Source organism: Urocitellus parryii, chromosome 4 (assembly GCF_045843805.1).
Source record: "Urocitellus parryii isolate mUroPar1 chromosome 4, mUroPar1.hap1, whole genome shotgun sequence".
In the NCBI taxonomy this organism is placed as follows: Eukaryota; Metazoa; Chordata; class Mammalia; order Rodentia; family Sciuridae; genus Urocitellus; species Urocitellus parryii.
In genome coordinates this window covers 69,087,125-69,112,929 of record NC_135534.1, presented here as the reverse complement: position 1 = coordinate 69,112,929, position 25,805 = coordinate 69,087,125, and the positions used below count along the sequence as shown (strand labels likewise).

Genomic DNA, 25,805 nt, shown 5'->3' with positions numbered 1-25,805 from the left:
CCTGAGTTTGTATCAAAAAGAAAACCCACATGTGCTCATGTCATAAATGATGAAAAGCTCCTCTCTGATGTGTATAATTAGTTGAGTGCTTTCTGCCTTTTCTCCCAAGTGAGGCCTTTTTGGGGCTGAGGAAGAAGGGAAGCTCATGTGGGCAGGGCCACCATGCTGCCTGAGACAGGCTGGCACTGGACAGTTCTCTTTGAGATGGGCAGGGTTTGCATGCAGCTTCTCTAAAGGGTGGGAAGGTCCCTGGGTTGGAGGTGGACTTTAGCACCTGGGCAAGCCCCTTGGCTGTCAGAGCCTCAGTTTCCTTCTCTGTAAAAGGAGGTTAAGAACATCTAATTCTTTTAAAAAATATATTTTTTAATTGCCAATTGATCTTATATTTAATTTATTTATTTATATGAGGTGCTGAGGATTGAACTCAGGGCCTCACATATACCAGGCAAGCACACTACCACTGAGGCACAACAGCAGCCCACATCTCCGTCTTCTTTTTTTCTTGGTGGTGCTGGGGATTGAACACAGGGCCTTGTGCATGTGAAACAAGAACTCTACTAACTGAGCTATATCCACAGCCCTCATGTCTACTTCTTAGAGTGGTTGTTATAGTGTATTGTCAACTATCAAAACTTTCTGTAGCCCTCAGAACACTTCATTCATATAACCATTGATTGTTATTAGTCATAACAAAAACACATCGGAAGTTTTGCAATTAATAACTTGTTCAATGCATTTCATTTAAATGCTTCAAGATTAAGCAGTTTTCTTCTTCTGCCTCCAAGAAGCACCAAGAATAGAAAGAACAATTGGAGAGATCTATACTGTGATCTTGGCTTCTATCATTACCTAGCATTGTGACAATAGACAGGTTTCTTTTTTTTTTCTTTTTTTGGTGTGCTGTGTGGTTTGGGGATCAAGGTGTCACTTTTAATAAAGTTGCCCCCAAATGCTAGGACCCAAGATACCCCTTTGTTGGAAAGAAAATTGAAAAATTCATAAAAGCATGAGCAGGTTTCTGAGGCTCTATTTCCTCATCTGTAAAATGGAGAAATAAAGACCCATCATATAGTGTTGCGCTGGAGACAAATGAGAAAAACCTTCCTGAGAAGTCATTTGTCAATAACCATTCATTGCTTCCTCCCTGACAACCTCCCTGTGCCCAGACCTAAAGACCTTGCATGAACAAAGGCTTGGGTTAGTTTCACTCAACAAACATTCAGAAACAGTGTAACAGCCTCCGCAGGGAAGGCAGCTAAAGGCACAGAGAAGACCAAACACTAGGCAAGAAGCCAGAGAAGATCTGCCCCAGGGAGACTCTGCAGCCTAAGAGGAGTGTCAAAAGACTTAAGGCCAAGTAGCTATAAGAGACAAAGCATGGGCCACCTCAGCTGATCCTTTCTGTGTCAGTCACTGTGCTAAGGACACTTCACACATTTTGTCACTAAACCCCTACACTAAGAGGTAGATGCCCCTCTACTGCTCATAAAAACAGAGTTTATGCCCATCTCGATTATCAACTGTCTTCAATGTGCAGTTTGTAGAACAGTAGGTCAAGTTTAAAGGGTATTCCCAGTCACCCAGTGCCTCTTGAGAATCTAGGGTGCAGGAGCCTGCCATGGGTCCTAGGAAGAAGAGTCATCTGCTTCTACCCTCAAGGCCTGTTATGTATTAAGACTTCTACCCTGGAGCGTAGAGTCTGGTGGTAACTTCCAGCCCTGGTCCCAAGCAGTAAACAAATGGTGGTAACTCTGAATGAGCAGTGGGGGCTAGAAGAGCCCAGAGGGGAGCCTCTAGCCCAAAGTGGGTGAGGTGGGGGTGGGGATCAGAGAAGGCTTCCTGGAGGAGGTAGCTTCTAACACAAGGTATCCAGGTAAAGGATGTTTTTTTGCACATTTTTTCCATGCAAAAGAAGAGTATATGCCAAGCCTTGGATATGAGATAAGCAATGAGCAGTTTCATGAGTGGTTTGTAATCAGCCTGTTAGCCTTGGCAACTTCTTTTGTAAATTATTATTTGTTCTTCTTAGATATACATGACAGTAGAATATACTTTGACATATTATACATACATGGAGTATAACTTCCCATTCTTGTGGTTGCACATGATGTGGTACACGTACACACATACTGGTCACATATTCATATATGAACATAGGCAAGTTATGTCCAATTCATTCTACTGTCTTATTCCCATCCCCATTCCTTTCCTTCATTCCCCTTTGTCTAATCAGATGAACTTTCATCTTCCCTCCCTGCCCCCTTATGTGAGTCAGTATCCGCATATCAGAGAGGACAGTTGGCCTTTGGTTTTTGGGATTGGCTTATTTCATTTAACTTGATAATCTTCATTTCCACTCAATTACCAGCAAATGCCATAATTTAGTTCTTCTTTATGGCCGAGTAATATTCCATTGTATATACTACCACATTTTCTTTATCCATTCATCTGTTGAAGGGTTGGTTCCATAGCATAACTATTGTGAATTGAGCTGCTATAAACATGTTGTGGCTGCGTCACTAGTATGCTGATTTTTAGTCCTTTGGGTGTATACCAAGGAGTGGGATAACTGAGTCAAATGGTTGTTCCATTCCAAGTTTTCTGAGGAATCTCCATACTTCTTTCCAGAGTGGTTGCACCAATTTGCAGTCCCACCAGCAATGTATGAGTGTAGCTCTTCCCCACATCCTCACCTTGACACCTTTTTACAGAGGGAGGCAGAGAGCTATGGATTCTGCTGTGCAGTTGTGGGGCTTAAGCCAGGGGGTGGGAGGTCTTACCCAGTTGTTGAGAGCCACAGCCGAAGGGGCCCCAGCAAACTTTCAGACTGCCAGCTGATGATTGGCTCACAGCGGCCCCAGCAACTTCTAGCTGATTGGCTCCTCTGCAGTGATGCTCATTGAGCTGTTTCCCCGCCTTTTTAGACTGCCAGCTGATGATTGGCTCACAGTGGCCCCAGCAACTTCTAGCTGATTGGCTCCTCTGCGGTGATGCTCATTGGGCTGTTTCCCTGCCCTTTCAGACTACGGAGCTGCTCATTGGGGGACTTTTTTTGGCTCCGCCCACGCGACCCAGCCAATCGGCCTCAAGAGCAGGAGGAGTGGGGGAGGTTGAGAGGCTTGTGGGAATCCGGTGGTGGCAGTTGGGCTCTGAAGGTTTTTCCTGAGGAGCAGTTTTGTTTGGCATGTGTGATTCTAAAAATAAAGTTAGTTTCTTTTGACAAGTGGCTCCTGATTGTGCCCAGCCAGACTTCGGCATTTGGTGGGCCGCACGGGGAAAAACTGAGGGTAAGTGTTAAGGTAAACTGCTCGTCCCTGAGGGCAGGGCAAGAGGATGGGTAGCCATTTTAAGATTATTATTTTGTTTTGCTTCACTTTTGTTTTAAATTGCCTGTCCCTGGAGATGAGTGAGACCGAAGAAAAACCACTCACATCTGAGGAAAAACTATTTGCATCTGAGGAACAGATAGGGAGAAAGGACGGATGGACATTTCAGGAGGATAGAAAGGCTATAATGATTTTTTGTTGTTCCAACTTTATTTCATTCTGTCTCGGTTTTGTTTGGCGTCATCTTGTTGGGTTGTATTATAGTAGAAATATGGGATCAGAAATTAGTAAAAAACAAACCAAAAGAGTGTTAAGTAAATTGTTAGAGGAAGGAGGCATCCCAGTAAAATCAAGAACAGTCAGGGCATATGTTGATACAATACAAAAATGTAGTCCATGGCTTTTTAAGGAGGAGTTGTTGAATATATCACAATGGAACCATCATGGTGAAGATTTAAAAAGAATAGAAAAGAAAAGCCCAGGAACTCTGCCAGTTGGCACACTGACATTGTGGGCGTTGGTATCTTGTTTGCTTAGTCCAAAGCCTTCAGTTCAGACAAAGGTAGAGGAAGGAGAAGACATAGTGATTCAAGTAAAAGAGAAGGTCTCTCGAGCTAGTCAGACAGAGGAAAAGATTCAAGTAAAAGAGAAGGTCTCTCGAGCTAGTCAGGTAGAGGAAGAAAGCTTAGAGCAGAAAAAGCCATCAGGGGAAAAGTTACAACAGGAGACTGCTACTAACACCTTTCTATCACCAGAGGGTGTAAGTGTACAACCAACAGCGCCACCTCCATATGCTGGGAGGTTCCCAACCCCCACAGTTGATAGTTGGGATCCTGAGACAGGATCTCAAATATTAACATTCCCTGTATTTGAGGCAGGAGGGCAGCGAATTCACCATGCTTTAAATTTCAAAAATGTGAAGCAGCTAAAAGAGGCTGTAAAAACCTATGGTCCTCAAGTACCCTTCACTGTAAGCATGGTCGAATCCATTACCAACTTGAACATGACGCCAGCAGATTGGGCTAATATGTGTAAAGCTGTGCTAAATGGAGGACAATACCTGTTATGGAAGGTTGCCAATGAGGAATTTTGCAAGGAGACGGCTAGGCAAAAGGCAGCAGCTGGTTATCCTCAGAGAAATCTAGATATGTTGTTAGGAAAGGGACCTTATGAGGATCAACAGCAACAAATTACATATGATCCTGGTGTATACGCACAAATTGCTGCAGATGCGGTTAGGGCATGGAAGACATTACAAGGGCATGGAGGTTTACAAGGTCAATTATCTAAGGTAATACAAGGAGCTAATGTATGAGTGTAGCTCTTCCCCACATCCTCACCTTGACACATTTTTACAGAGGGAGGCAGAGAGCTATGGATTCTGCTGTGCAGTTGTGGGGCTTAAGCTAGGGGGTGGGAGGTCTTACCCAGTGGGAGTGCGAGGGCCACCAAAAGACTGTAAGGCAGGGCAATGAGTTGATCAGTTTCCTTTGAGGACTCTCACTCCGGCTGATGGATGGCCAGTGCACTGGAGCAGGGTAAGCCTGCAGGCAGGGACACCAATGTTGTCTATGGTCCTGGCTACACGTCCACTGATGAGGACTTGAAAGAAGATAGAGGCAGTGGGGGAGGAGAGGCTTCAACAGATACATGGAAGGTAAAGGGAGAGGATCTGGTGTCATTGCTAAGCTGTTGAACCTGGAAAAGAGGGTGGGGGCGATGGCAAAGCCCCAGGCCTGGGGTGGTGGTTCTGCCCCCAGCTGGTGGCGGTGAGAGCAGAAACACCAAGGAGGGGTAGAGCAGGGGTGGGAGCGCAGAGAGGCGTGCAGGTCAACTCTGCACTTTGAGTTAGTGTGCTGAAGTCTGGAGTTCCAGGCAGAGGTCAAGGTGGCCGCTTCAGGTGGATACCTGGAGAGGCGGCCCATTCAGTGCCTAGAGCCTGATGGGAAGAGGTTTTCTTAAACGGAACCACTGTTGGCTTCAAGTAACTTCTAAACCTGGTCCCGATTCATCTTTTGAAAGCCCCGTGGGGCAGATCTGCCCCGACTTCCACCCTGTAGCTGTTTGAAGACAGCAGGAGGATCTTTCCTGAGAAGACCAAAGACCTCCGTGAGGAATCAGACTGTGAAAGGCTGGAAGAAACTGCAGGAGAGCCTCTAAAAATGGGGGGACCCTGTTTTTCAGATAGCTAAATTGGGGCCCAGAAAAAAGAGGATACTTTCCAAAGTCGCAGAGAAAGTTGATGGCAGAGCTGGGAATCTTCTATCATGTGCATCATGTGGGCAGTGGCCAGGAGACTGAAGAGCTGTCCTAAGGCATCTGGCAGGTTTAAGCTGGACTTTAAGCCCTTCCCTCTCCAGGCTCCTCTACCTGCTCCCACAGGAGTGCTGTCTCTAAGCCCTTCCCCAACCAAGAACCTCAGGGAGAGGATTGACTCAGAGGAGGGCCAGCTTTCTCTGATGAGTTGACCTACAGTGCAGAAGTTCCTCCTCTGGACCTGCCCCGGCTAATCCGCCTAGCATGACCATTAACCCCCCTGACCATCACCTCCCTATACCCCGTGCTTCACCTCAGTGAATGCAGCCTACGTCCATTTCCATGAGCTTACCACGGCTCCTGTTGAGCTGAACTCCACCCCCATCACGCACACACTCCTGTCTTAGCTGTCAACTGGGGTTCCTTATTGATTTGGGGTTTGACCTAACTGTTTACGGGTCAGACCACTTTTGAAAAGGGTCAGAAGGTGACTGTGGAAAGAAGGAAAACTCATTTGACAGACAGAAAGCTTTCCCAGGACAAGTTCTGCCTTGAGGTAGACATGGCTTTAAGTTGGGGGAGAGCTTGTACCCAGAAGAGATCCCCCGGCCCCTGGCTGCACTGGCCTTTCCCAGCAAGTCTGTTCAGGTTTTACAGGCAGGAGCTGTCTAGCCCTTCCTGTGTCTCCAGTAGCAAGCTCAAGGCCTACGGAGAGTGAAGTTCGTCAAAGGAATGAAGGCAGGGAAGTGGGGAGGGGGAAGTGGCAGGAATCCCCATGTTCCTCTTTTTCCCCATCCACCTCTCAGCTTGTCTGGTGCCCAGGTGCCCAGCGCGGTCCCGTACACAGCTTGCCCAGCACATCTTCTGCAGGCTGAGGTTCATTAACCAGTAACACACGCTCATCTGCCCAAAGTGACAAAGACTTAGATTTTAAAACTAAAACTCCCTCTACCTCTTTTTCCTATTTATCAACCAAGGAAATTAGGACTCAGATGGATTAAGTGCCTTGAACAAAACCACACAGCAAATTTTCACCAGTGGGGACAAGCACAAGAATCAAGTTTGAATATACTGGGGAGATGGTTCCACTGGGTTAAAATGCGGGCTCAGCCAAGGCATTCATGCATGAACCATGCTTAGAAGGGATGGGCGTTAATGCTCTTGGCTTAGTTTGTATCTGAATTGCCGTGACCCTGGAATAGACAGCAACACTGACTATGTCTCTCTCTGAGCCATGTCCCTGGGCCATCCTGCTACCATGTGGGGCCTGTATCTTTCAGCCGTGGGCCTTTCTTCCTGCCAGCCCCCCACCTGAGGCCCTCCCCTTCTTCTTTTTTAAAAATATTTTTTAATTGTCAATGGACCTTTATTTTTTATTTATTGATACGCGGTGCTGAGAATCAAACCCAGTGCCTCACATATGCTAGGCAAGTGCTCTGCCACTGAGCCACAACCCCAGCCCTCTCCCCTTCTTTTGATACACCTCACCCCTACTCTACTTCATCTCCTAGTTCAGTCCTTGCCCTTCCCTAAACTATTATCTTTAAGCTGTGTAGCCTTGAGGGAGGTGACTACTGCCTGGCATGGGAGAGGGTACCTCAGTTTCTCAGTTCTCCCACCTTTCAGCACACTGCTAGGCTCTTACTTAGCCAAACCTATCTGAAAGACAGAGGGCAAGAGAGCCAGGGTGTCCCAAGGAGTTAGAGAAGAACAGAGACTGATCAGGAACTCAGGACAGGGGTGGAGGAGGCCACCAGTAAAATCTGACAGTAACCGTTCACCTCTCCCACCACACACTTAGGGTTCCTGGTACCATTTCTACCAAATGCCAGTTGAACTTCTCAGGCATTTTAACAACCGGAAAACACCCTCTTCCACTCCCACCCACACCCCTATTTGAGAACCATCACATCAAACAATGAAGCTTTTGCATACACTGTCCCCTCATTACAATCTCTAAATTACAAAGCACTTAAATAGTCTATTTAGTCTGTTCTAAGTAAGTAAGAAAGCAAAAACAGCCACACTCTGAGCCCTACTCCAACCTCAAGGAGCTCTGTTTAACCCCCAGTAAGAAAACTGGAAGGGTATCCTCCTAACTTCCAGGCCCTTCTCTCTCAGTGAAGCATCTGGGGTTCCAGGCCAAGTACCATTTAGAATCCCTGCACACTTGCCATTAGGAAGACATCAGGGAAAGTGAACAGAAAGCATTTTGTTCAGGGAGGAAATGAATGGGCAGAGAACACACCACGAAAAATCCATCCTGAGCCATATGCTCAGGCCCAGGGCTGCTTTTTACGTTTCACTATTTGTATCCACTCCAGGTCCAGGTGATCATCTCTTTAACTCTTGCGTGGGACTCCACAGTTTACACAGTGTCCACACACACATTTGACAGACGAAGAAACTAAAACTCAGAGAGGTTGAATAAATTGTTGGAGATTATACAGCTTGAAGAAGGCAGAACCAAGATTAGAAGTCAGGCCATCAAATTGTGGCTGACGATGGTGGTGACAAAGAGCTTTCTGGCCTCTCGAAATTGGTCTCGTGGGCCAGGGTTCATCAGCTAAACTCTCAGCACCGCTACATCACCATCCCAAGTCAGGGGTAGTCAATGGCATTTCAATGGAAGCCAAATAACTCTTTCTGTAGGCATTCTCAGGCAGCGGCATTTTTGTGTCTTATGGTAAATAAATACCATCATCTTTCATATCTGACAATCTTTAGGGCCCTATGAATGACTGCAGTGCACACTGGGGCCATCATTAACTCCATGGCAAGGAGAACTCTGGGCACCGTCAGCCATTTTGCAGGGCATGGTGTGGGCACCCTGCCTGCCCCCCTCACTGACCTCAAATTGCAGGGTTATTGGCATGTCTGAGTCCTTTGCCTGAGCCAGGGCTCTGAGAGATTATGACTTTTCCTTGAGTGTATGATCTTATTTTAAAAAATGGTGAGGTACTCCTCTGGAATCTTCTATCAGTAAGACACTCGGGGTTGTCCAGGCCTGCGTGTAGCTTGCCCTTCCTGCCTCCTCCTCCACAGGGCCACCAGGAAGCTCCCTCAGATGCTAATGTGATGACAGCTGTTTCAGTCAGTTTTTCCACTGCTGTGACCAAAAATGCCTGAAAAGAACAATTAGAGGAGAAAAAGTTTATTTTGAGGCTCACCGTTTCAGAGGTCTCAATCTATAGATAGCCGACTCCATTCCTTGGGGCCTGATGTGAGGCAGAGCGTCATGGAGGAAGTGTGTGGGAGAGGAAAGTAGCTGGGGACGTGGTACCAGGAAGCAGAGAGGGAGTCCACTCCCAAGGGACAAAATATATACCCCAAAGGCCCATCCCCAGTGACCCACCTCCCCTGGCCACATCTTACCTGCCTATAATTTCCACCCAGTTAATCTCTACCAGGGGATCAACTCACTGATTATGTTAAGTCTGTTATAATAGAATCATTTCACCTCTAAACTCTCTTGCATTATCTCACATGTGAGCTTTTGGGGGACTCCTCACATCTAAACCACAACAATGGCACGCCCTCTTACCCTCCAGATAAAGGCCAGTTCCTTGGCTTGGCATCTCCAGGCAACCACCCCCTGGGCCTTCCCCTAGTGCCTCCACCTCACCCCAGCAACTGTCCCTTACAACCATCCATGCTATTTTAAAAAGGTGTCCCCAGCACTCCTGCTCTCTCAGGCTTCTGAACGCTTGTACATGTGTCCTTCTCTGCCTGGAATGCCCTGTGTCACTTCTCAGGAAACCTTCCCTGACCCCGAGAGTCAGCTGTGCCACAGTGTGCTCCAGCTCCATAGCTGTAGTGTGAGCCAATGAGCATGACCCAGGAGGTGCTCACATGATAGGTATGGATGCAAGCACTGCCCGTGTCACCTCTCTTGATGGGCATGAGCAGAGTGCTTCTGAGCATGGGCCTAGAGTTCAGATTCTGGCTCCATCACCTCATGGCTTTGTAATCCCAAGCAAAGTATGTACCCTCTCTGTGTCTCAGTGTCCTCATCTACAAAATGAGAACCAATGATAGTACTTTTTTTTCTTTCTTTCTTTTTATTTATTTATTTATTTATTTTTGGTAACAGGGTCACTCAACCACTGAGTCACATCCCCAGCCATTTCTAGTTTTTATTTGAGACAGGGTCTCATTAAGTTGCTTAAAGCCTCACCAAATTGCTAAGGCTGGCCTCAAACTTGTGATCCTCCTGTCTCAGCTTCCTGAGTCACTGGGATTATAGGCATGTGCCATCAAGCCTGGCAATAGTACCTTCTTTACAGAGTTGTGATAGGGATGAATAAATAAGTACTTAGAAAATGTCTGGCATGGAGTATCCTACACATGTGCACTGGTATAAATGACGATGTCCGTGATATATAATTTCATCCTGATCACCATTTTGTGTAGGGTGTATATGTGTGTTATCTTAACTACACTATGAACATTTCAAAGCCATGCCAAAGACCATATTTGCTTTTGCTTTATTTCTGGTGTGTGTGTGTGTGTGTGTGTGTGTGTGTGTGTGTATGTGTATGGTTTTGAGGACTGAACCTAGGGCCTCCCGCCTGCCAGACGAGTATACTACCACTGAGCCACAACCCCAGCCCTTATTTCTGAATTTCTGTATCAGTCTATGATAGATATGGTTTAGATATCTGGTATTCCCCAAAAGCTCATGTGTGAAACAATGCAAGAAATTTGGAGGTGAAATGATTGGGTTATGAGAGCCTTAACCCAATCAGTGAATTAATCCCCTGACAGGGATTAGCTGGGTGGTAACTACTGAAGGCAGGCAGGGTGGGGCTGGAGGGGGTGAGTCAGGGGGGGTGTGTTTTGTGGCATATATTTTATATCTGGAGAGAAGAATCAATGCCTCCCATTCCTGGTGCCATGTTCCCAGGTGCTTTCCTGTGCCACAGCCTTCTGCCATGTTGTTCTGCCCTCACCTTGAGCCCTGAGGAATGGGGCTGTCTAGGGACTGAGACCTCTGAAACTGTTGAGCACCATATAAAGTTTTTCTCTTGTAATTGTTCTTGTCAGGTCTTTTGGTCACAGTGATGAAAAATCTGACTAAAACAGACTGTCTTCTTTTGTCTTCTTTTATTGCAGTTACTAATATAAATACATTTTATAGATGAGTAACTAGAGGCTCAGAGAAGTTAAGTAATTTTCCCATAAGAGACAGAATTAAGGCTGAATCCAGGTCTCTGAGACCCCCAAGCTCTGCCCTTGTGCCTTTCTTTACCAACCGTCCCCCAAACACTGGCTACTTGTTAAGAATGGGACTCTCTCCTCTGATAATTCATAAGTCCCTGCACACAATGAAAGCTGTTTAATGTTGCTGATGAACTGAGCAACCTCAGGGTCCTCCCACTATGCCACACCTGGAAACTGGACAGAGAGGCATGATTTGGGTGACAGGCTGGTTTGCTCCAAGATGCTTATATATGAATAAATGAGCCCTCATCTTTGAAGACTTGGAGACCCCAATGTGTTTGATTTTGCTGTGGGCATCAGGACTGGTGGTACTCATCCACTTCTGACCTGCATGTTGAATCACAGGTGCCCTCCTGAGACCAGGCTCCTAAGAGCCAGTGGGTTGTACAGAGTGTGACTCAGCAGTAATAAAAGAGTATCACACCTCGGTTGTTAGCTATTTTCCTGCTCCTTCTTTCTCAATGTATTTTGCTTTGGGGCCCCTGTTACAAATGCTGAAGAGTGGTCACCATGGAGACATTTAGTGCTTTATGATTTATTCATTCGACATCCCTTTATCATGACTATGGATTAATAGTTAATAATTAAAAAAATACTCCAGGCACTGTGCTGCTTACCTCACATACATTATCTCATTTAATACTCATAATAATCCTGTAAAGTAGGTATTATCTCTGTTTAGTGATTATAAAACTAAAATCCAGAGATATTAAGTGACTTGATTAAGGTCACACAGTTTATAAGCTTCTAAGTAGCATAACCAAAACTTGAACTCAGGAATGTCTAACACCAAGATCCAATCCCTTTTTGTGATTTACTGCTTGGGCCCAGAACTCTCAAGGAGACTCCCTATGATCTCTGTTCAGGAAGAAGCAGCGAGGAGCTTTTGGTGTTCTGAGTTTGTATGCATATAAATTTTGAAATGTCTGAGGTGTTGGAAGCCACCAGCAACTGCAAATATCCCTGAGAACTTGTAGGAAGAAAAAAGAAAAAAATCTCCCTAGAAAACTGTGCTTGCAAAACTCAGATAAGCAAGAGATCTTTATTGATAATGCTATGCACAAATAACAGTAAAAAGAGTCACATCGGGCTTGCTGGAGAGACGCAGTTGGTATCTGCACCTGCAAGAAGAGGGTGTAAATTGGAACTTGCAGCAGAGCTTTATAAATGCATGGACGCTTACTCCCAGGCAGCAGGAGAGAAGCAGGAACCTGAGCAGGCACAAGGGCCAAGCCCCTCACCTGCTGCTCTCCCCACCACATGCTGAGGGTTTCCCATGCACCAGGCCCAGCTCTGTTCTGCCACTGGAGATATGGAGACAAGGGAGTGTGAGCCCCTCCCTCAGGACTCCACTGTACACTTGGCACTTGAGCAAAGGCCATGACTCTTCATCATCCAGAGGTGATGAAGGCGGAGTACACGGCCCCTCCCACAAATGCACCAACCACAGACTGAGGAGGGGAAGTGAGTTGTTGGCCAGTAAGTGGAAACCAGAAGAGAGGTCTCTTAAGCCATATATATATATATATATATATATATATATATATATATATATATATATATATATCTCCTGTTTCATTCCCGGCACCCTGTTTTACAAGACCTGGCCCAGAACAGGCTCTCAGTAAATGCAAAATGCATGAATTCATTCTAATTCCTTCTGAAGAGGAGCACGGGAAGGAGAGGAGGTCAAAGAAGGCGCCTCCGTAGCCTCTCTCCCCTGCCTTCCCTCCTGGCCACAGGAACAGAAAGGAGGGTGCAGACCAGGGGAGACATTTGCTCCTTGTGAAAGAGCTTTGCAAGTGAGGTTTCCATTGCTGAGCTGCCCAATACAGAGCTTTCCCCTTGGAAACAGCAAGGTCCCCTTTCTTAAGATTCTCAGAGCAGAAATGGTGAGGGAAGGAGAAGGGCCCAGCCAAGCATCTGGAGCTCTGGCTCCAGGCAAATAAGTAAGGGTCTGTGTGGGCCCAAGGGCTGGAGGGTCCAGGGTGGTCGCCTATCTTTTTCCCTATTCAAACATACTCCAAAGGAACAATACCCTCCTGGACAGACTGCCCAGGCCACTCGCATAGGCTGCCCACTCAAGAAGCCTGTCATGCCCATCCACTCAGTTCTGGGACCTGCAGTTGCCCCACACAGAGCCACAGGGTATTCACCTCTATTAGGAAGACAGAACAGGGACAAAAGTGCACATGATCCTCCCTGAGGAGACAGTGGGGAGAGGGTGGGTCCGCTGTGGCTGGTGTTTGAGGAGAAGAGAACTTGGGGAGGGACCCAGGGAGGCAATAGATAGGCGGCAATTGAACTCAGCTTCAGAAAATAGAGGATTTGGACCAGAACTTTCCTTGTCCCCACAGGAGAAATTTCTTTTAGAGTGAGTTTTTAGATCTGTGACCAGTGACCTTATACTTGAAATCTCAGCAGATCAGCAGCCTTGGCGGGCTTCTGAACAGTATCAAGGTCTAGCCTGAGGTCCTTACTAAGTCACAAAGCGAGTCTGTAGCCTCACAGACCAGCTTGTCAGACCCCGGACCCTACTCTCTTCCCTAAGGGCATTCTTACTGCCTTCAGCCATGGACTAAGACAGCCTGTGTTTTACACAAGGCTTAGAAGACAGAATTTAGTCTTTGGATTTATGAGGACCACTTACTAGTGGTAAGCCTCAACAACCTCACCTGTAAAATGGGAATGATGTGAACACCATCCTCTAGAGGTTGCTGTGCACATCAGAAAAGTTAAGAATGCGAAAACATACAGAGTAGGGGCTCACCTCCGTCACAGCCATTATTAATATCAAGTGACACGCCTTGAGGTTGACTCCTGGGAGGAGGCAGGAGCAAGGACTGGGTTATCTCTCCCAGCTGGCTTCCTGAGCACCACTGGCCGTACTGGATTAGTCACTGCCCCTCTACTCTGGTGGGCTGGGGTAGGGGCAGTCAGTCAGCCCAGGCAGTTACTTCTGCTGCTGGCTTCTGTCCCAGGCTCTGTTTCCATTAAAGTGCTGCCTGAGGACAGCTAGACTAAACAAATGACCCTGTCCATTTTTGCGGTCTCCCTGGCCCAAGGTTTCTCTGGGTTGGGGTGGGGGTGGGGCACTGCCAGACAGGTCATATTGGCTTCCAGATACTGTCCCCATCCATCAAAGGGCATCCTGCTAGCTCCCTTCTGGCCCAGGACTTTAGCACTGCCCATCTTCCGCGGGTACCATTCACATCCTGTGTCTATCCTGGCAACTCTCCTCATGGAGGTTGAGGTTTCAAACACTTGAACTGCCTCAGTGGACTCCTGGCTTCTGAGAGGAAGTGTGTCTGGAGTGGGGCAGGGGAAAGGTGAGGCTGAGCACCAGGCCTGCATCAGATTCCAGTGGCTCCATTGCCCATATAGGATCCATGCTGAAGGTGGCAGCTTGCATGGGAAGTGACCCACTCTGGTGCCTGTCTCTTTCTCTCTTTCTCTCCTAATTCCCCACCCCAAATTCCACACCAGATTTGCTTTATAACTCCTGGGTATGAAAGACGGGGTTACCTAAAAAGCAGAGAGTGATGCATCTTCCACTACTAAATCCACATCATTGAGAGGCCTCGCATTCTGCTGTACTTGCAGTCTTCAGAAAGCCGTCCCTGATCCCAGAAAGAGCACACCCTCTGGAATATGGCACCCACTGTGGTTTGAATCCTGCTCTCTCAGACTCTTAGTCTCCTTTGCAAAATAAAGAATGTTCATGAACAACAAGTAAAGCAGAGTACTTTGTAAACTGTGAACTTCAAAAATATTTCTTTCCCACTGATTGTGTCATTTAATCTCCTCATAGCTCTGTCATTCCTTGTAATAAACTATCTGTCCCATTTTGCAGGCGAGAAAACTTTGGCTCTAAGAGGTTAAGAGGCTTGTCTGTGGTTATGTGTTTAATAAATGGCAGAATCTACACTAGAAATCTAATTTCCTAACTTCTTTACCCCCATAATATATTCAGCATGGAAAGATTAAGCTGTCTGTATACATAGCTTATCTGGATGGTAAACATTTACCTCTAGACTGGCCACATTCACGGCATCACCAGGAATTTTATTTGCTTTATTTGTCAATAGCAACTTCTTAGCCACATGCCCTTGGGCATTTTACCTACCTGCTCTAAGTCTAAGGTTTTCATTTATAAATTTATGATGATAATACTTGTTACTCTGGATAAGTGAAAGGAATAAATAAAAGATTGATTTCAATCTCCTCGTCTGTAAAATGGGAAGAAAAAACAGTACCTGCTCGGCAGTATGATAAATTAGCTGAATGACTACATGCAGAGGGCTCAGAAGAGTGTCTGTTAACATAGTATGTGTTCAATAAGTGTTAATAGTAGTTTTTAACCACCCAGACACCAGTAGGGCTCACTTGACTCCAAAGTCATCTTCTCTCTGAAGCCACTTGGTCTAGGATTTCAGCAGTGCCACAGTCTCCTTCCTTACTTTGTGTGTTCTCATATTTATCAACTCAGCCCTCGAGGCTTTGTGAAATCAGATTACTGGGCCTCACCACAAAGCTCAATAAGCCTGGAGGAGGACCCCAGAACTTTCATCTCAAACACATTATCACACCCACTGGTGATGTTGAAGCTTCTGGTCCAGAACCACATTTTAAAAATTAAAGCTCTAAAAGTATGAGAGAAGCACAGTGAAGTTGCTGACATGGGCAGCTAGTTTTTTGTTTTCTTTTGAATCTTGTCTGTTTTTTCCCCCGGCTGGAATTTAAGCTCAATGGGTTGGGTCCAGAATTTTTATTCTGTTCATCTTTCCCCACACACATACCTAGAATAGTAGGTGCTCAGTAAACATGGGTCAACTAAATCTTGATCGAATGCTTTAATCTAGATCATTGCTAACACCCAGAGTGCCTCAGTCTTTCCCCATGGTCTTGTTCAGCCCTCCGGGGCTGCTCCTCCAGCCGAGGGGCAGGGTCCAGCTAGCTCCTTACTCCTCTGACCTGGCCATGTTTGTGTTCCAGATCACCCAGGAGGCCTGCAGAACCACCCTCGGCTCAGGACTCCGCCGCCACCGCTCTCCCATGCCCACACCCCCAACCAGCACCACGCAGCCTCCATCAACTCTCTGAATCGGGGCAACTTCACTCCGAGGAGCAACCCCAGCCCCGCCCCCACGGACCACTCCCTCTCTGGAGAGCCCCCTGCAGGCGGCGCCCAGGAGCCCGCCCACGCCCAGGACAACTGGCTGCTCAACAGCAACATCCCGCTGGAGACCAGGTGCATGCCGGGGGTGCCCGCTGGGGACCTGGGCGGCTGGGGGCCATTCTACCTGAGACCGAGGTCTTCGGGTGGCCTGTTGGGGTGGTCTGTGTCCCTGCCTCCTTCCTGATCAGAGAGGCTGGGGGTCAGGTGCACAGCCTTAGGATGTGATTCTCAGACTACATGAGAAAAGGCGGTGGAATATGGGACAGAAAGATCGTGGGCTTTGGAAACCGTCAGACCTGAGATCCGCTGCTAGCCTGCTGCTTCCCGAAGGAAGGGATGACCTTGGTCCAGTGGCTGGACCATCGCTCCCTTGTCTCCCTTCTCTGAAATGGTCATGATGCCGACTGGGTAGGGCAGCTTTAGAAGTAGTCGAGAGCCCATGTGTGCAAAGGAAGCAGCCACAGGTGTGACAAAAGCAGGCTCTCAGTTCTGGTTTGATTGGGGTCCTCTCCTCTCCTGTTTCTACCATGATTTCATCACCCTATGCCTAACATCAGGCCTGTCTGACCTGGGTGGGTGCTCAATAAACCCCAGTTCCCCTCCCCTCATCCTCTCCTGCTGTCCTATCCCCTTTATACCCAAAGCCCTAGTGACCCCTGAGGATCAGTGTTAGTTGCAAGGGCTTTCAATGTGTGGTATTATGCAATCCTCCACCTTCATGAGATGGGGCTTGCTAGGATGACCCCCATTTAGGAGTTTTGGAAAATAAGAATTAGAGCAGATCCTAGCTCAGGGTCACACGGGCAGGTAATGCACAACTCAGATTTGAACCCTGCTTTCCTGACTTGCTGTCCAGTGCTGCTCCCAACACCCCAGATTTCTTCTTTACTCCAACCATGTGTTGGAATGCTTCCCTCAGCTCAGGGACAATCAGTCAGTCTGAGTTCTCTAGCCACTACTTAGTCACTATTTTTCCAAAATGAAACATTTTTTTAGTACATTTTTAAAAATTATTTTTTTAATTGTTGATAGACCTTTATTTTTTTTTATTTATACGCAGTGCTGAGAATCGAACCCAGTGCCTCACACATGCCAGGCAAGTGTGCTACCGCTGAGCCACAGCCACAGCCCCCAAGTGAAACATTTTTAATAATTATAAAAACCATACAGCTCCCTATAGAATATGCAGGAAGATACAAAGAGGAGAATTCAATTTACCTGTCACCTTACCACTCTGAGATGAGCACTGTTGACTATGGGGAGGGCATGGCCTTTCCTGCTCTCTACACAGAAGGCAGAGTATCCTGGGGGACACAGTGGTACCACTTCATCTTCTACCCTATCTACATATCTTTTTTTTTCCCAGTACTGAGGATTGAACCCAAGGGGTGCTTACCCACTGAACCACATCCCTCCCAGGCTTTTAAATACTTTTTAATTGCCAATGGATTTTTTACTTTGTTTATTCATATGTGGTGCTAAGGATGGAACCCAGGGCCTCGCACATTCTAGGCAAGTGCATTACCACTGAGCCACAACCCTAGTCCCAACCACATCCCCTTTTTTGTATTTCGTTTAGATTTAGAGTCTCAGTGAGTTGCCTGGGGCCTCGCTAAGTTGCTAAGTTGTTCACTGCATTGAACTGGAGATCCTCCTGCCTCAGCCTCTCAAGCCACTAGGATTACAGGTGTGCACTACTGTGCCCAGCTATATATCTATTTCTGCAGTACTGGGGATTGAACCCAGGAATACTCCACCATTGAGCTACTTCTCCAGCCCTTTCTATTTTTTTATTTTGAGACAGGATCTCACTAAGTTGCAGAAGCTGGCCTCAAATAATAATAATTATTATTATTAGTAGTAGTAGTAGTAGTAGTAGTATACCAGGGATTGAATGCAGAGGCACTCAACCACTGAGCCACATCCCCAGCCCTATTTTGTATTTTATGTAGAGACAGAGTCTCACTGAGTTGCTTAGCACCTCGTTTTTGCTGAGGCTGGCTTTGAATTTGCGATCCTCCTGCCTCAGCCTCCCAAGCTACTGGGATTGCAGGCGTGCACCACAGAGCCCATCATGGCCTCAAACTTTTGATCCTCTTGCCTTAGCCTCCTCAGTCACTGAGAGAAATGGCCTGTGCCATTGTGCCCAGCCCTGTTTCTTTAAAGTAGTGGGAAACATACATTTTATTTTTCTGAGCTTCTGTTTATTACATATGAAGAGCTCAAAAGTCATAGCACATTTGGGGAAGTGAAATTGATCCATATATGGAAGGTGTCCCCTTCTGACTCTGCCTGATTCACAACTACAGTGTTGGCACATTGAGCTTGTGGGGTCTAATGAAAGAAAATCAACATCCATTTGTGCCACTTTACTCCTGTAGAGTCATTTTTCCAAAAGCACATTTCTCAGAGGTGAGGCCCAAAGCCGCCATCCCTCTCTTAATTAATATTGTTTCTGTTGGCTTCATTTAAAATTGTGCATGACTTTTCCCTACATGCCTCCTTTGCTCTCATCAGTTATAGAGTGGGATAATTGTCTGTCATCTTGTCCAGGACAGCTAATCAGGTCTCCGTTATTTCCAGTGTGTTTATTGAGTGGCACATGGCAGAAAGAAGCCAGTGGCTAATCAATGGTTCTGATTTTTGCATGGACCTCGGCCACCACTCCCTTGTCTTAGTGTTTATTTTCTCAATTAGGGGCAAAACAGGAATTCCTACTTTGAGTCTCCAGGTTTTTCCAGGGAAAGGGAGATAGGAGACCAGCAGCCAGGGTGGTTTTCCTAACAGTGTGTGATGCAGAGGTGGGCCCAGCTCGCCTCTCCCACCTCATGAGCCCTGCTTGCCTGCCTCCCCGATCCTCTACCCTCCCACAACCATTGCTCACACTGCATGGAGTTGTGCTTTCTTTTCCTTTATACTTTATCACTCAAATAATAAATGTTCATCACAGAACAGTTAGCAAGTGAAGTAAGTAAGAAGAAAAGAAAGTCACCATATCTACCTCCAAAAGGTAAATGTTGTTAATGTGTACATATGTACTCACACCATTTTGTGCATATATCCATGTATATACATCACACAATGACATAAATGTTACATTGAATATATTTAACAGCCTATATAAGCATCTCCCCAGTCCCCAGCCCTTTCATGCCTCTGCGCCTTTGCAGGGACTCTGAGCTCTGCCAGAGTCACCCTTCCGTTGTGGGTAAAGACAATACCTTTATTTTATTTTTATGTGGGGCTGAGGATGGAACCCAGTGCATCACACATGCTCGGCAAGCGCTCTACCGCTGAACCACAACCTCAGCCCCTCTTCCTCACTTTTGGATCTAGCCAAGCATTACTTATTCTTGATGCTCTACATGAAATGTTTGAGAAAGCTTCCCTTTGTGACCCCAGAGTCACGAAGGATGAATGGCAGCTGAGAGAAGTATCTGATATGGTGGATAACACAATCAGAACCCAGGGTCTTTATACTGACCTTAACTGGTGCACGACATTAAACTAAAAGGTAGAGTTTAAGAGGGATTAGTGACAAATCTTCCAGGTAGAATCACAAGCTGACCAGCTTGGCCAGATGGAAAGACTATGGGCTTTAAAGTCAGGTGGAGCTTCGTTCTTACCTCAGCTTTAATGCTCAGTGCCTGGGCAAGTTCCTTAACATCTCTGAACTTTGATTCCCCGCTCTATAACTTCAGATAAGAATCCAAGCTTCCCAAGGAGGTTGGGAAGAAGAATTGAGATATCATTTAAGAAGCACACAGCACAGAGCCTGGCATGTAGAAGTCATACTGCAAAGGCGATTTCCCTTCTTTTCACGTATGTCTGCCTCCCGAGGTCAACCTGTGAAGAAGTCATTTAGAGTGTCCTTTTTCACCAGAGGAGTTAAGAGAATGGAGGAGTTCTACCCCTTCTCATACTTTTGCACACCATGTGTGGCCTGGTGTTCAAAGGGCATAAGTGACAGTCCATTGACCATAGCAAGTGGTTCATGGCACAGATGTTAGGGTCAGACGCACCCTATGCTTAAACTCCCACCTCATGCACACTAGCTGGGACTTAAACTTTAAACTTTGTGACCTCTGAAATGGAGAAAATAATAGTAACTTCCTGTTCTGATTATATATTACTGCATAATAAACTAGCCAGAACTTAGTGGCTTAGAAAATATCCAGCCAATAATAGTTCACTGGGTGAGTGGGGAGTTCAGGAAGGGTCCAGCTGGCTCTTCCACTCCACATGGTGCTGAGGGTCAGCTGGGAGCTGACACCTGCTGGGGGCAGAGAGCTGCACTCAGCAGGACCCCTCTCCCTCTGACAATCTCAGGGCTTCTCCTAAGCAGGACAGTTGTATTTCATTTTTCTGTGACTCAGGATTTCAAGGTAACAGGACAAAAGCCATTGATCCTCCAAGAGACTTGACCTGGAACTGGCAAAGCATCACCTCCACCATAGTTTGTTGGTCAAAGCAGTCATGGACCAGGCAGCTTCAAGGGGAGTGGAAATAGACCTCGCATCTCAATGGGAGAAGTGTCAAAGAATTGACAGTCACCTTTAATCCACAACACCTTTGTAAGGCTGTTGTATTAATAACATATTAACGTCAGAAAATGTAGTACTCATTATTCAGTTAATACTCACGAGTGCACACTATGAACTAACATGTTGTTTAAGAGTCCAGACTCTTGCAGTAGGATAAGTGCTGTGGTCGAGGTGAGTGTAGGGAGTGTGCTGTGTTCTTATTGCTTGGGATTCCCAGCACAGGACTCGGTGCTGGCCATAAGAGAGAAAGTGCTTGATAAATATTAACACACAGGTAAAATGAATGAGTGATGGAACAAATAATTATAAATATAGGTAACTTAAGTTTGAGTGGGGATAAGGGCTGGCTTCCCAGTGACCCTGATGCTGTGCGACAGGTTTGAAGAGCAAGCAGGGGTCCTCCAGGTGGAGGACCAGAGGGCCCGAGAGAGGCCTGGAAGCTGAGTGAGCAGGCCTTATGTGAGACAGTTGTCCTAAATAGCTTTTGCTAAGCACCACCAGAAGGAGAGCCTCCTGGTACCAGAGAAAAATAGTCACAGCCCCTTCCCTAATTGTCAAACTGAGTCCATGTTGAGAGTCTAAAGTAAATAGCTAGGCAAATAAAGTAACAGCTGGTAGGATGACCAGGAGGGATTACATTTATGTTGGCAGAAAAAGAAAGGCTAGCAGAAGGATGGAGGAGAGAGAGGGCTTCTGTAGGGGTGTTCCATGCTCCGTGCCCATTGCACCTCTTATGATCCCCAAGGCTGCTTGGGCCCCCCAGGGAGGACCTGGCTTACTCATGCTTCCTAGAGCTGGGGTGAGATGCTGCTTTAAGCCACACAGATGACTCTGTGATCCATTCTTCAGAGGGCCATGTGTTCAGGGTCCCCCAAACCCTGATCCACTTCTTTCTCACTGTGCAGCATCAGATGCTTAATTGATTTCTCTGGGACTGTCTGATTAATAACCCATCAGGCTCTTGTCAGATGAAGGAGAAGTCAGAGCAGAAGGCTTGCCAGACCTCTGCCACGGCTCAGCTGATCTCAGGCCTGGTTTGGGAGCCTGGGGCCCATTTTGTGGTCACACTGCATTTTTGGAACAGCCTTTCCACCCTCAGAATGGGGCTACCTGATGGCTTCTGGGCCAGCCTGGGGGTGGGTCCCAGAATTTCTCACAGTGACTTCTCATGGGCCAATGCAACCCTTGAGCATTGCTGAGTTAGAATGGACAGCCTCCACTGTCATTCAGTCACAAACATGCTTAAACACAGAGCACTGCCATTTAAGAAGCTCATGAGCTGTGGAGGGAGGCAGACATGCCACATAGTATTCTGACAGAATGCACACCCTCAGCCGAGGGCCAGGTGTGGTTCCCTCTACTTGGGAGCATCAAGTAGCCATCAACAAACCCTCATAGAATCCTTACTAGGTACAGACTTCCCACTTTACCCTTTTATCATCACAAGTCCCCCATAGGTCATCTCTTCAGGTCCCCACAACCATCTCCAGATTTAGTAGTAGGGCTCATGGGACTCATGGATAGCCAGATCAAGGGTCCACTTTATTAAGATGAAAGGATACAAAGCAACAGCAGCAAAAGAATGGAGCATGAGGTGAAGTCCAGAGACATCAAACCAGGTGCAATTCCATAGTCCTCAGTCCTCAATAGGTGTGGCAACACGTGAAATGCTGCCAATCAGGGAGCTCTTTAGCTTCTCGGTGCCCAGGGTTTTTACTAGGGGCTGGTCATGTGGGCCCTCTGTCTGGAAAATTCCAGAATCCCAGAAGGAAGGCAGGTATTCAGCATTAACCATGTTATTTTTGCAGATAGTTTATGCAGGTCGAGCCAGCTGTTCCGGTCAGGGCATAGTGGGAACACTCCTGAAACCTCAGTTCCCAGATGCCAGCCAAGAGCCCGCCTGATAGCAGCCCTTCTTGCATGTTAACTCTTTTCCACATAAGTAGGTTGTCTTATTAGCATCCCCATTATAGATGAAGGATCTGAAAGGCAGAAGACTGAGTTACTTGCCTAAAGTCCACAGCCAGCAAATAATAGGGCCAGGTACCCAGGCTGGGTGGCTCAGAGCCCTTGCAACCCACGACTGCCCAAAGCCGACTTCCTAATTACTGAAAGTAGCTTGCAAAGGCATCCACAGGTAGGAGTTTGCAGGGGAAAATGGAATTCTGAGTTGAGGAATTGAGTAAAAAAGCCCAGAGCTGGGAGAAAATGTGTCATTTTGGAGAGGTGGTAAATAGTTGAGTGAAATGGGAGCACAGGTGGTCTCATGAAGATGTCAGCAAAGGAGATGGACATTGGAGGACCTGAGTCACATGAAAGGAGGTTGCACTTTTCCCTGTGGCCATGGGGGCGGGAGTGGTAGAAGTGGGGATGAGTAGCTAGCTATCAGCATCTTTTAAGTTCAAAAGTGGAATTATAGGATGGGCTTTTGGAAGGATCTCCCAGTGCACTTTTTGTTTCTTCTTTTATTTGTTCAAATGCCAGCTCCAAAACTGACTGTGGTCTTGATGGAGTCATTGACCCCCTGCACACCGTGGGGTCTCAGACAGGTTTGAATCCTGCCTGTCCTACCTCACTGGGGGATGGTGAGATTCAGATGCAGTGGTAGCTGTCCCAGAGTCTTGTGGGCAGGAACACAGTCCAGGATAGTAGGCTCATTGTGTAGAGATGGGCTGTTGAACAGGGACATCTGGGGGGATGACTGCCTCTGCGATTCCTGGGCACTTCTTTCCTGAAGCCATTTCTGCCCTTGCGAATAAGCTCAACCTGCCCTGGGTCACAGACAGGCCTGGAAGTTCCTGCTTCAGGCAGCTCAGGGATTAGTCCAGGCATAAAGTGAATCCAGTCTCCTCTCCACTCTGAGAAGGGCTCCAAGAACGGAACAGCACCTGAGTGTAAGAGCTGGTGACCTCTTTCTTGAAGGGCATCTGGTGCTGTAGGTCAGATATTTGGTTTGAGTCCCATCCCTGCCTTTCCTTGCCAAATGACCCTGAGCAGTCACTTCATCTGCCTGAGCCTCAGTTTCCATATCTGTCAGAGAGGTAGTAACAACCATCAAAGTGAAGGTCAAATGAATCAGGTGTCCATTCCTGAGAGCCCCTAATAGTAGTGAGCAGGAGACCATGCAGGACCCTGACCCGGGAGGGTGCAACAGCTTAGGTTCCCAAGGAGGAATTCTCACAGCCATTGTTTCTTAGAAGAACTTGGCACACAGAGTGTTGCAGGGTAGCAGGAGCAGGGTGGTGGTCAGGTAACTTAGGGAATGTCCTTAAGCTGGCAGCCAGGACACTGGGTTTTCATTTCAGCTTCAGTGCTATCTTGCTGTGTGTACAGGAGCAGGGTACATGTGTTTCTGGGGCTCGGTTTCCTCATCAGTTAAATGAGCACAAATAATTTGGCCCAGAACTAAGTTTTACAAGAAGAGAAAAAGACTATCTTAAGGTAGTAGTAACATTCTGAACATCCATCTACAGCAAGTGCACAAATCCCACCCAGATTCCCAAGGGATCTAAATAATTTATATCCAAGCTAGTATGTTTATAAAGCTCTTTCAGGAGGTCTGGCCCCCTATTGCTGTAGAAATCCTTTATTCTGTTGCACTGCTTCTTCCCTGATCCTAACAGACCTGTACTTTTAGAAGACAACTGCCAACATTGCCAGCTCTCTCCCTTTTTAGAAATAAGTTTCTTTCTAAAATATAAAAGTTAAAAAAAACATGCGATTCGGCACTTGACAATCCCTGCCTTTAACATTTTGATCTTCGTCCTTTTGTTTATCTCTGAAAACATACTTACTTATTTATTTGTGTCTGAGACACAGACCTGACTCTGAGAGCACAGTGTGTCCTGGTGACCCTAGCCAAACTCCCAGGTGTTTGGGGGAGTATGCAGTCAGCCCCAGTCCCAGGGGGGCAGCAGAACTCTTCCTCTGTGCAGGGATGGGTGGGGCTGCTCATACTGGGCTGTGTGGGCTGCAGAGAGACGGAAACTCCCTCTGGAAGTGCAGGGAATGGAAGAAATAAAAATAAATGCCACCTGCTGCTATCTTCAATTAAGCACATGGTCCATGTACCCCAAATTCAGCAACACTCGGCACAGATTTATTTAGTTTCCCTATGTGCCAGGCATTCCTCTAAGACTTCAAGCACATAGTAGTGAACAAGACAGATAAGACTCCTGCCTCGTGGAAATTGAATTGCATTAGGAAGAAACACAATTAGCAGATAAACATATATACGTTTATGGCTTCCCCATCATCACTCCCTGGCCCCTGTGCAGTTTTATTATTCATAGGGCTTAACGGTTTTGCAGGGAGGGGCAAGCAGAGAGGAGAGAGAAGAAGGCAGTGCTAGGGCCAGCAGTGGTTGGGAAGTGAGTAGGAGCTGCTCTAGCAGGGTGAGAAGGTCCTAGTTGAGGAGGAAGGAGGTGACCCACGCAGGCCATTGCAGAAGGATGATTCTGGCAGATGAACACAAAGGCTTAGCTTATTTTAGAAATACAAGAGGGCAGTGTATCTGTAGTCTAGAATAGGAGGTTTGAAAAGTGGTGGAAAGCTAGATCTTGCAAGATCTTATGGGCCCTGGGAAGGACTAGAGAGGGTTGAGGTCAGAGAAGTTATCCAAATTACACTTGAGGGTCTATCATGTGAGCAGTTATCCCCTTTCAGGGATGCTCAGAGAATCCACTTACCTACTGAGAGCAGGCGAAGGATGGACCTGGGACCTGAACCCAGATGGTCTGGCCCTGAGCTTGTATGCCTCCCCTGGGCCCCAGGTCTTTCCTCAGCAGGACTGCCTGGCTGGGGGTAGCAATGAAGCCACTCTGAGGGACTTCCCCACCCCTATAGCTCCTCCCAGGCACTGAGGGATGGCTCTCGGGCCTTGAACACCACCAGAACACCTGCTGCCCAGCCTGCCATGCTTCATGACTCACCTTAAGGGGAGGTCCCCACGGCCACTGCAGTATTCATTTTGGTCTTTGAGGCCAGTCGGGGGTCAGCAGTCACAGGTTGTGCTGAGTGAGGCAGGGTTATGAAGCAGAGAGGACCTGAGTGCTGGGCTCCAGCAAACCCAGGAGCCAGTGTCAGCTTATTGATATGACCTTTAAAACATTACTTGTCAGCCTTGCTCTGCCAGCCTACAAAGCAGAGGTAACAGTACTGAGATATAAATTAAAAGTTAAAAAAAAATGAAATTCAGGCACTTGACAATCCCTGCCTTTAACATTTTGTTGGGTTGTTGTGAGGAATCAAGTTTAAATCAGACAGTTGTAGAGTTCC

General features: G+C 46.9%; 1 protein-coding gene across 5 annotated transcripts in view; it reads left to right on the top strand.

Annotated features, from left to right (window-relative positions):
• Nucleotides 1-25,805, top strand: part of Tenm4 (teneurin transmembrane protein 4) — a 375,231-nt gene that overhangs the window by 142,532 nt on the left and 206,894 nt on the right. For 3 of the 5 annotated variants that reach the window (XM_026387278.2, XM_026387277.2, XM_026387274.2), the window contains one exon: nt 15,801-16,056. In XM_026387278.2, coding sequence (XP_026243063.2) covers nt 15,801-16,056 — 256 coding nt within the window. The remainder of the gene's footprint in view (nt 1-15,800; nt 16,057-25,805) is intronic. The other 2 variants (XM_026387275.2, XM_026387276.2) reach the window with 1 other exon arrangement.